At 44.2% G+C, this 11965-nt stretch overlaps 1 protein-coding gene across 1 annotated transcript; it reads right to left on the bottom strand.

Annotated features, from left to right (window-relative positions):
* Window positions 1–145: 145 nt before the first annotated feature.
* On the bottom strand, window positions 146–11218 carry GNB3 (G protein subunit beta 3). Its single transcript, XM_070935340.1, has 9 exons — window positions 11162–11218; window positions 8139–8177; window positions 7870–7976; window positions 5614–5677; window positions 3640–3802; window positions 3071–3137; window positions 1382–1583; window positions 1005–1221; window positions 146–348 (listed from the first exon to the last, which is right to left on the bottom strand). Exons 1-9 carry the CDS (start codon window positions 11216–11218, stop codon window positions 242–244), a joined length of 1023 nt encoding a protein of 340 aa, XP_070791441.1. The 3' UTR covers window positions 146–241.
* Window positions 11219–11965: the final 747 nt, after the last annotated feature.

An 11965-nucleotide genomic window follows, 5' to 3' on the forward strand; every position in this document is an offset into this window, starting at 1 on the left:
AACTGCTACCTTGCTGATGTCACACCTGGAGGCAGTCACAGAAATGGACCCCTGAGTTTGGGGAAGGTTTCAAAGAGTATCAGAAGAATTGACCTGTGTGGGTTCTTTTCCTGAGCTTCCCCTTAGGGAGGTAAGTGTAGTATGAACCAATATCTGCATAGAATAAAAATGTCAACTGTGGTACTCAAAGGTACATCTGAAAAAGCCTCTCCAAATTCACTCTTCTTTTCAAACAGCATCTTCAGTTCCAGACTTTGAGGAAACTGTCCCAAGAGCCAGTTGCTGCAGCCATGCCATCTGCAGTTACTCCCAAACAGCTCACCCTATTATCGTGTCCAGACAGAAGGCCTGTGGGTTTAAATAATAATGGTTCATGATCTACTATGATGATTAAGGTGGATAATTTAATGTTTAAAACACAGTATTAAAACACCCTAAGAACCACAATATTAAAGACAAGACCCACAGTTTTTGGAGAGGCACTGAATTTGGAGGAAAATTATTTTGCTTAAACTCAGCAAATCTCTGAGCAGAGTTCCAAATTTTGGGAAGCACAGGTAGCCCTCACTTGTCATTCACCTCCCCTCTGATGGCACAGTTATCTAGAGGAAAGGTTCCATTCAGACAAGGAATGTATGAAGAGAATCCATCTGCAGTGGAGTATAATTCATCTTTCATTCTTGATAAGTGAGAGAGGAACAAAATGCAACCTATATGCCAGCACCCTCCAGCAACCAACAGATTGGGTAGAACTGAGCTGTGCTATTCACAGCTTGAAGATTAAAGAGTGATCAGGAAAAAGGAACACTTTCATGTTGGAATAAGGGAAACTGACATTTGATTTTGCTCAGTCTCCCATTCTTCTAATTTTAGATTATATTAGGTCATGATGTTTTAAAAAAAAAAAGTCTGTTCCCAAATGGATATACATTACTCCATGCACATTTTTCTGTGAATGTAAAAAAAGTGAGAGGAAAACCATCAGAACTGTAGCCTTGACTCACCCACACGCTCTGCTTTCAGACTATCCCAGATATTGCAATTAAAATCATCATATCCGGCCAGGAGGAGGCGCCCGCTACGGGAGAAAGCGACTGAGGTAATTCCACACATAATGGTCTCATGAGCAAAGCTGATGAGCTCTTGATCTGCCCGAAGGTCAAAGAGGCGACAGGAGGCATCATCTGAACCAGTGCAAATGGCTTCCCCACTGGGGAAGAACTAGGGAGAGAGGGGGAGGGGGAGAGAGGGAGAGAGAGAGAAAGAGAGAGATCATTTGCTTCTGTTGTCTTCTGCAGGTTATTCTGCCCTAATCTTTGACATTTTTTCAGGTTCCAGCTCACTTCCACCCTCAGTTCCAGGAAGGGCTTCAGAAACTTACTGAAATGGCATTGATATCTGAGTCATGTCCTATAAATGTCTGGCGACAAGCTGCTTCTCGGATGTCCCACAGCTTGGCACTGGCATCACAGGCTCCTGAAATAAAAAGCTTGAAGTCCGGAGAGACTGCCAGGCTCATGCAGTCCCCAGTGTGTCCTATGAATGTGCTCTTCTCATGCCCTGTCTCAATATCCCACAGAATGCTGTAAGAGGAGGAAGAAGTTGCTTAGGCTGCACTGAGTAGCTATTTTGATCCCCTTCCTATTTGGTACAGGCTTGGAATACTTACAGATCTAGGCAGCTGTATTCAAAAATAATCTAACAATAAAATTGCTATAAACTCAGGGGGAATAATATATAAAGTAGGATATTCATTCATTCATTCATTCATTTGTATCCTGCTTTTATTATTTTTACAAATAACTCAAGATGGCAAACATATCCAGCATATCTTCCCCCTTCTATTTTTCCCACATTTAAATATGTAAACAGCCTCCTAATTGCAAAAAGGTCCTCTCGTTATGCAATTTGGTCATTTTGATCTAAAGTTAGATTCAGCCAAAGATCTCTCAATCACTTCTTCCCCATTGGAAGACCAACCAGAGCTGACCTTTTGGACCCGACAGACAGTGCCAAATGGGTGTTGGCAGAATGGAAGCTAGCAGAGTTAAACATTCTTCACCAGGTTTTCCTCTTTATGCAGCAAAATTCAGCAGACTTTTTTCACAAATAGGGCTTAAATTGGGTGTCTATTCTTGGCGGATCCCCTAGCAGGGGATGATATAAAAAGGAAGTAGCAGTGGCAGAGTTTGTGGTCAGAGTTTAACGAAAACAGCTATGCCCTTGATCCCTTAGGATCAAATAGAGATGACATCATGCAATGAGTATGCAAACAACACTTAAAAAGAAAAAGAAATCAGCAGCTAGAATACCCTTTAAAGGAAGAATATGGGTGAGGCAAGGAAGTGCCACCAGCAGAGTCTTAACATTTTGGAACAAACATTGATATTTGGTCCTCCCTTAGATTTCTCTAATCCACACTGGCTGCCTCATCCTGGTTGAGAATTATGGGAGTAGAGCACATCTGAAGACCTCCAATTTGGGAGAAGGGTGAAATAGGTGAGGCAGGGGTGTCAGGTGACCCACAGGCTGGATGCATCACGTGCAGGCCATACCCACCCCAGCTCTGTGAATGGGAAAAACATTGCAAAACTTCACACGATGGCAACATGACACAGCAAGTTTAACACCCTTGGGTTAGAGTATTAAACCTAGATTTAAGGCACAGTAGCAGTTAGCTGAGTTAGGCAATAAAAATAAAAAATAGGTAGGAGCCCTGGTGGCACAGTGGTTCGAGTGTAGTATTATAAGCAAACTTTGCCAACTGCCTGAAGTTCAATCCTGACGGGGCTCAACCTTCCATTCCGAGGTGAGCCTTTGATTCAACCTTCCATTCCAAGGTCAGTAAAATGAGGATACAGATAGTTGAGGGCAATATGCTGACATTGTAAACTGTACAAAAAGTGCTGTATAGCACTGTGGGACAGTATATAAGTCTAAGTAGTTCCAGGGAAGCCAGGGGAAAAGGCTCCAGGGTGGCCACTAAATGACATTGCTATTGCTAAATAAATAAGGATACCCATATGGTTGCTTGCTGGCCAGTTCATACACCATAGACAGAAGTACTCACCAAGTGGTGTCCCCAGAGCTAGTTACAATATTATTGTCATCCAGGAATCGGCAGCAGGAGAGGTAGCCTGCAGAGCAGGAGTAAGAGAAGAGGAATATTGTTGAAGGGAACAAAGAGGCTAAGACTTATACAGGACACATTTTATTATCTCTTCCAGAGATATTTAGTTTTTTGTCAACAGAAGCTGAATTTTGCAGCACACAGTAATTATGTAGCTCAAAAAATTATAATTTTTCATTCTATGAAATTATACTATTTGTATTTAAATAATTTTTTTTAGTCTACTTCTGCTAGTCATATGGACACCTTACCTAGCAGTCTCTGCTTTCTGAGATGTTAATTCAGATGTAAGTCACTATCCATAAGCTTGCAACCAACTTTTGATTGTTGGAGCAACAATGTGTAAATTCTCAAAAAAAATTTATTCCTCATCTGGAGAGCTACAAAAACATGCTTGTTTTAAATGGAAATTGTTTCTCAACCATTCCTGTTGCAATATTATATTTTGTTTTGCTTTTTTCCCATGGATTGTAGCTACAGTTTTGCCAAGACTTAGAGCAAAAGATCACCTGAATGAGCTGCAAGCTCCCTGTTCACTTTCACACTTCCTTCACGACTCTTGAGGTTGTAGATGGAGCAGATATTGTCAAGACCTCCACAGGCCACAAAATTCCCTGATGGAGCGTAGGCACAAGTCATGACCCAAGAAGACTTGAGAGGGATGGCATGAACCTGCAATTAAAGAGTAGGACAGAAATCCACTATTAGCTTCTTCGTCAGAGGTGAGAAAAGCAACAGCTATAATAGGAATAGTCTAGAACAGGGGTGTCAAACTCAATTTCATTGAGAGCTGGATCAGCATTATAGTTGTCCTCTGGGGCCAAGGGGGGAGGAGGGGCATGGTCAGGGCAGCCGACTGGGCATGGCCTGGGGGCGTGGCCAGTTTGAAATCACTCACGTGGGTGGTGCCTATGGAAACCAGGTGGGGTTGGGGAGGGAATCCAGGGGTCTCTGGTTGGAGGGGAAGTGGGCGGGAGGCTCATCCCGTGGGATGAGGTGAGGTGAGGCAGCGGGCAGGGCAGCTACATCAGGAAACTGTTGGCCATTGCACGCTTGCCGCCCTATGTGTGCAGGGTGGATGGTTTCCTGCTGTAGCCACAGCCTGCCGACCCCTTAGGTCATGCATGCTGTGGCTCTGGAGCCCACTGCCATCACCGGGCTGGCTGTCCATGCAGACCGCTGGACGCGGTTACTCCGTCCCACTGTCTGTTTTGGTTTGCAGTTAGAGAGCAGGTCATCACTAGTCATCTTCTCAGCCCCCTCACAGATCTTGCTCTTGCCCTTGCCCTTCCCCTCACGCACCTGATGCACCATGGCCCTGCTGTAGGCTGCTGCCACTGCTGCTCAGCAGACCTGCCCAGCCCGAAGGAGGCGAAGCAGCTAGCTAGAAAGGCCAAGTAGAGGTATAGGGTACGCCCAGGCCCAGCAGGCAACAGATGGCCACTGTGAGTGGGGAAAACCAAATCCCCATTGGCACCATGGCCGCCCAGGTCCAGCAGAGATGGGGGGGAGGCATGAAATCCCGTCTGAGCCTGGGTGGCCAATGGAGATCCGGCTTAACCCGCTCGCAGTGGCCTTCTTTTGTCTGCTGGGCCTGGACGTGCTCTACCACCTCTACTCGGCTTTTCCAACTGGCTGCTTCACCTCCTTTGGGCTGTTTGACCTGGTGCTCCAGGCGGCGATGACAGCGGCCTAATGGACTTGCATGAGCTGCTGGCAGCCTCGGTGGTGGCAGCAGCCCACAGCGGTGCCAAGGTACTTTGGGTGCATGAGGGGAATGTGCTCCATGCATGGGCCAAGGGCAAGACCTGCGAGGGGGCCGAGGAGATGACCAGCAGTGACCTGCTCTCCAACTGCAAGCCATAACAGACGGGACAGAATAGGGGGGCCAATGGCAGCAGTAGCCAGAGGCAGAGGTGTATGTCCAGCCTGCTGGATGTGCTGGGCAGCCACCTGCTCTGTCCCAGGGATGGAGTAGGTGTGTTCTGTGGTCTGCCTCCCCCCCAACTCTGCCTGTTGCCGGTGCTATGCCTGCTTTTTGGAGGGCCAGCTGTGGAGCCCTTGCTGCCAGACACCTCCCCCCTGTGCACACATACCTGAAAGGCCGGTAAGCACGACTATCCTGGAAACAGTAAGGGGCCGGCCCATATCATTTCGCTTGGCCCGGCCCATCCCATTCTGGCAGGCAGCGGGTCTGCCTCCCGTGCGCACTCACACCTGCCGAGATGATGTGCGCCGGGCCTGCGCACACATGCACCCGCTGCCTCCTGCGCTCAAGCACCCCCACCGGAATGGGATGGGATGGGCTGAAGCAATATGGGCCGGTCCCTTACCATTTACAGGATGGCCCGCAGGCCTTGAGTTTGAAACCCCTGGTCTAGAAAGTAATCTCAGAGGCAAAATGCTAGCAGTCACTTTTCATTTCTAGCATTGCTTGCTAACAGATTGTGGACATATCATCTATTTGCTTAAGTATCTCCTACCTTGTTGGTTGTATAAGTATCCCATACAATTAGTTTTCCATCTTGTGAAGCACTGACCAGAAGTCTATAAGTGAAGAAAGGTGTTATCATTGGGATCAATTGGGATCTGAAGGTTAAAGTGCATCAAGTCCACCTCTCCACCACCCAACCTTACATAATGCACCTTCAAGGTGATTTTGTTCTCCATCTTATAGCAAAGTATTCATAGCCAAGAGATGGGAGGGTAGAAGTGTGTGTGTGGGGGGGAGGGATTACATGTATGGTTCAGAATACAAAATTATTCATTTTACTGCTATTTCTATTGTATGATAACCAATTTACATTTACAGTATATACTTCATGAAATGTACCATGTATATTTTATTCACAGATAGAAAGGAACTTATTATAGAGTCATTGGTACTTTCTAAACTAGTTGTTTGTTTGCAGATATTTCATTACCCAACTAAGTAACATCATATTACTTACTGTGTTTTCCCAAAAATAAGACGCAGTCTTATTTTCTTTTGGGCCCCAAAATAAGCACTAGGGCTTATTATCAGGGAAACATAATTTCAGGGTGATCAGCCCAGCTTGGTGCCTTGCCCCCTGGTGCGCACGCAAGATCCAGAAAGTGCTTGGAGACCAATAATATCTGGCGGGAACTGCGGCCCACCAGTCCCTTGGTCAGTGAACTCTGGGGATGCACAAAGTGGAAGGCACAGAGCAGAAGGCAGGCAATCCCAATGCATGCAGAAGGCAGGGGATCTTAGCATACTGCTCAGTCTGCAGACAAGCCAAGGGATGTGAAGACGAGCTTCCCGCAGCCAGCCACCACCACACAGCTTTCCCATGGCCTGTGCAGTGCATCTGGATTGCTTGCCTTCCCCTTGCTTCTGCTTCTGTCTGCTGCCAGTGTCACCACACAAAGATGAGCCTCTTGTGGCCAGCTGCTGCTTCGGCTCACCGCCACTTGGCTTTTCCACAGCCCTTGTGGCATGTCCAGATCACTTGCCTCCCCCTGCACCTCGGCTTTGGCCTGCTGCTTGCACAGGTATTCAACTCACCTGTGCTGTGTAGGCTGTAGCTGCTGCCAGATACCATCGGCCCACAAGTGCTCACTGCCTCCTATGCTGGCCACGCCCACCCCTCTTCATTAAGGCTTAATTTTTGGGGTAGGGCTTATATTAGGCACAGGTGTGTAAATTGGGCTAGGGCTTATTTTCGGGGTAGGTCCTATTTTTGGGAAAACATGGTAGTTTGGTAATGAAATGCCTACTAGCAAACAACCAAGCTCTGAGAGCACCAAGTACTCCACAGTTCAACCCTGAGTTATATATATTCTCTTCTATTAGAAACTTATTTGATGATCTTAGCCTCATCATTATCTCTCATTCTAATAAATATTTCAGGTTGTTGGATGATTCAAATGATGGAAAAGGGCAGCAGGGGTAACCAACTTTGCAAGGGGAGGGCTGATCTCTTTGGAATGAACTCTTCGGTGATTCCACAGGCAAATGGACTGGGTAGTGAGTGTCAATGGTGGGAGAGGTTAGGATATGCCAATTCACACAATTTTGTTATCTTATATTTTTTGTTCTCCCTCCCATATTCCTCAAACAAGACTAATTAAAGATGACTGGAAGAAAGAAGATTTAACTAGTCCTTACATTGACATGGTCAAGATTACTGTTTTTCTGAACAGTGATCTTGATGAAAAGGGGAGAACTTTCGTTCCTGCAGATGGACATCTATATTCCTGCTCATTGTTGCCTATTATTTTTCTGAGCAGGGCAGCCAGAAAATTGCATGGGGAAACTTCATGGTTTCCATAGAATGTAAAAAGGTAGACAAAAGAAAAATGAGATATGCTATCTTGAGTTCCTTGCAGGAAAATTAAGGTAAAAATGCAGTTAATTAATTTATTTACTATTTTGGTTGGAGATAAGTAGAATTAAAGACTTTATGAAAGGCATGAGTTGTCCCCAAAATCCAAAGTGTTCAAATTGAAAATTGAAAAAAGCAGACAACAGCAATCCTCTCCTTCTCTGAATAGCACAGATAATAAGAGCCTTTGGTCAGCTAATTTGTTTGAGTAACTGGGCTGGGTCACTGGGAAGGGACTCAATGGAATAAGATAGAAAGGAAAAATACCACCTGTCTTTTTCTCATATACTAGTGTTTCTCAACCTTGGCAATTTTAAGATGTGTGGACTTCAACTTCATACATCTTAAATTTGTCAAGGCTAAGAAACACTGCTATATACCATTACTTACTTGGAATCTGTGGACCAGTGACAAGCATAGATCTTGGCCAGATGTCCACGCAAAGTTCTCCGTGTCCGCAGCTGTATGCGCCCAACCACTTCCATGTCAGCAACAAGCTATACAGGGAAGAAGAAATTTAGCTCCTATTCCAAAAGGTTTTCACTAATGGGCTGTATCAAGTCAGTTGCTGAACCTGCAGTTCTCTTGAATTTGTGTTAGACTTACCCATTCAGGCAAACTTGTTTTAAACAGAGTAATGTACTGTTAGCATTTCCTACCTGAGCAAGTGTAGTATCAGCACAAGCTTTTCGAGCTTCCTGAAAGAGAAAAGGCAAGAGATGACATTTTGATACCCCCAGCATTTCTAACCTCTATCCCAGGGGTGTCAAACTCAAGGCCTGCAGGCTGGATCCAGCCTGCAGGGTGCTTAGATCTGGCCCACGGGGCTGGCCTGGAAATACCAAAGGACTGGCCTGTGGTGCCTCTGCTAGCAAAAATGGGGCACGGGGGAACATGTGCAGCCCCCCCCATGCCCTGTTTTTGGCCTGGACAGCCTCCTGCAAAACCTTGCAGCAACCACAATTCCCTCACTAACCTGCTTTCCAGCTCCATTCTCCGTCATGCAAAAGAAGACCGTGGGACTACCAGTAAAAAAAAAGTTCAATCAGACCTTCTAACTTTGCGAGATCTTTTTTCCTCCGAGAAGTTGGAAGGTCTGATTGCACTTTTCTTTAACTGGTAGTCTCATGGTCTTCTTTTGTTGCCCTGCACACAAGAGAACGTGGAAAGCAGGTTAGTGAGGGAATTGTGGTTGCTCTAATTGTGGGGTGAGGATTTTGCATTATAATTCCTCTGGGGTAGAATGGGAGTGAGGATTTTTCACTAACACTAACCCTAACTGTAAAAGTCAGTCTACATTTAGTCTACATCTTTGGGGATATTTTGGGGATATTTCTTCATAACCAAACAAAAGTGTATTTTCTGTGCAGTCACATCCCTTGCTTGCTGGATCTGGATGTCACAAAGCAAATCCCACATTTTGTAATTAACCCCGGCACCCTGTTTTGGCTGGCAGAGTGTTGCAGGAGGCAGAGTGCTGTCATGCCCCCTCTGGCCATGCCCCCTGGCCATGCCCCCGCAGCCCTCCAAGGTCAAACACAACCCTGATGCTGCCCTCAATAAAATCGAGTTTGACACCCCTACTCTATCCTTTATGAAGCTGTTTCAAACTAACCTGTGACCATTTTCATTTATCTCAGCCTTTAAGGGAAAAAACACCCTTCACTTAGTCAGAACTCAGGGTTATTTTTCCCTTCCAGCTGACCAACAGAAGTGGAAAGAATGTCATGCAACTGGTGACTTGGAGTAACAAATTCCCTCAACCCAAATCCCTACAAAAACAAAATACAAGCAATTGTTTTCTCCCCACCCCCATGTTTTTCAGTATTGTATACATATACTGACATGCATTTATTTGGTGGTTTGCAAATAAGACTTGAGAAGCACTGAAATGCTCCCACAGCTTCCTAGCTGTTTGGTCATCATTCCTTTGCCTTTTAAAAGTCCATGTGAATTGTTAAAGTTAAATGAGAGCATATGGCAATTGTATTGCTGTGCACATGTCCCAGTAATCATGACAATAGTTGCATATGGCTACCTTGGCTAGAAGAGGATAAGTTCTAAACTACATATTGTAGGAATAGGCCAGCAGCACGAATGGTGTCCTGGGTACAAGGAGAGAATAATGACTTATGCCAGAGAGCTAAAGAGTGGGATGAAACAATATTCCTGAGAGTAAGAATATGGCCTGTCTCTAGTAATTTGTAAAAAAAGTATCATTTTGTTGTGATTTCAAATAAGCTGCAACAAAGTCAAAAAAATCAAGTCTGCTCCCAAAAAAGAAATCAAAGATCACAATCAATCCCAAATAGGTGGGAGGGGGGAGCATTGACTGAATTTTTTTTAGAATGAAAAATATAGCAAAGAACACTTCCCAAATTGTGGCCCCTGTATCATGAAATTGCCCTTCAATAACCAACATTTCAATTTTCTTTGAAAAACAATAGTTAACAATCCACTTGTTGCTAAACTGTGTACCAGTATTTATTCACCACTTTTCTTCCTAAGTAGGTAAAATGAGTTATTTTCACAACAGCCCTGTGATGAAGATTAGGCAAAGAAAATGTAATTGGATCAAAGTCTTGAATTAACTTCTGGATTTTTCACACAACTGTTGCAGCCTCCCCATATTCATGTGATCAAAATTCAGATGCTTGGCAACTGACTCATATTTATGACAGTTATGGCAGTGTCTCTGCATTGTGTGATCATGTTCTGTGACCTTCTGACAAGCAAAGTCAAGCAAAGGGGAGCCAGATTCGCTTAACAACTGTGTTACTAACTTAATAACTTCAGTGATTCACAACTGTGGCAGAAAAGGTCGTAAAGTGAGGCAGTGTGTATGCTCTTTATTTTCTCAGATCCACCCAGTCTTTCTTTCTTTAGTTTCATTTTTGTCTCTCTCTCTCTCTCTCTCTCTCTCTCTCTCTCTCTCTCTCTCTCTCTCTCTCTCTCTCTGTGTGTATGCCTGGGTGGAAGGGTAAATTGGCACAATAAATCACTAGTTTGCAACAAGCCCCACTTTTGTTTTCTAAGGAGCCCATTTCGGCCCAGAGACAGTCTACGATATAGTGGAAACACGATAGCATTTTGTTTTGCAATGTGAAAGTTTTATATTCTATTTATTTAGTTATTAGATTTTTATCCTGCTTTTATTACTTTATAAATAACCCAAGGCAGTGAACATACCTAATACTCCTTCCTTTTTCTGTTTCCCCCACAATAATTCTGTGAGGTGGATTGGGCTGAGAATCATGCAGCAGGCTTTCATGTCTAAAGTGGGGCCAGAACTCCAGTTCTAGCCCCACTGTCAGTCTCCTGTTTTCTAGGTCAGCACCTTCACCACTAGAGCAAACTGGCTAAAAATAAATAAAAATAAGAGCAACCTGATGAGCCACAGCAGGGAGGCTGGGAGGCCCCAAGGGCATCTTCAGGAATATGGTGCTTACAGGTTTAATCTCATGCACCACTGACAACTGAGCATTATCTGAGTTATAATCTTTAAAATAATTGTGTGAGATACCATCTTCAGTGTTGCAGATAGGGAGCTGAGGCTGAGGAGGTTGCTCATGATTTTATAGATGAAATATGAATGGGGGTTTCATACTTCAGCCTTTATCCTCACTTAAAGTGGTGGAAAACGGTCCCATCTCAGCCATTTCCCTCTTGTTCTCAGCATTACCTCAATCTGCTTCTTCAGCTGCTCAGCTTCCTGCTTCATCTGCTCTATTTCACCCATCGTGACAGACTAATTTTCAGCTTTCACTTGGAGTCCCCTGGGTCCTGTGGAGATCAAAGGAGAAAGAGGAAAAACCCTAAGACTGAAATCTTGAGGTTTTTTAAAATAGCAATAGCAATCACAATTAGACTTATATACTACTCCATAGTGCTTTACAGCACACTCTAAGCAATTTACAGAGTCAGCATATTGCCTCCAACAATCTGGGTTCTCATTTTACTGACTTTAGAAAGATGGAAGGCTGAGTCAACTTTGAGCCTGTCAGGATCAAACTCCAGGATTTGAGCAGTGAATTAGCCTGCAATACTCATTTTAACCACTGCACCACCAGGGCTTCTTTTTTAAAAAATGTTTACAAGTTCTCCAATAATTTAGGTCTTGGGAATCAACAGAACTCCCTGACATAATAGAAGGCATAAAAAAATAGAAGGTCACACCAAGCCTTCCTATAGTTCTGGGTAAAAGCAAGTCAGCAAATCAGTAGAAGAAGTTCACTTAGTCAAATTTGACTCCAATAAATGTTATTTTGCCACCACTTCTTATTATGCGTACTTGGATATGTAAGAAAGCAGGATGGGTCCTTGCACACATAATAGGATTGTAAGTGAGTCATGTATTTCTAGGGACAAAAAAAGGGACTTCATATGGAAAACCATAAAATATTCTATGTATCTGCTCTGGGGTGTGTTTTTTTCATTTAAACATGAAACCAACGCAACAAACTGATATTTATAGTTGCAAAGTCAA

This window comes from Pituophis catenifer, unplaced genomic scaffold (genome assembly GCF_029215685.1).
Source record: "Pituophis catenifer annectens isolate HBS135680 unplaced genomic scaffold, rPitCat1.0.hap2 SCAF_2, whole genome shotgun sequence".
NCBI lineage: Eukaryota > Metazoa > Chordata > Lepidosauria > Squamata > Colubridae > Pituophis > Pituophis catenifer.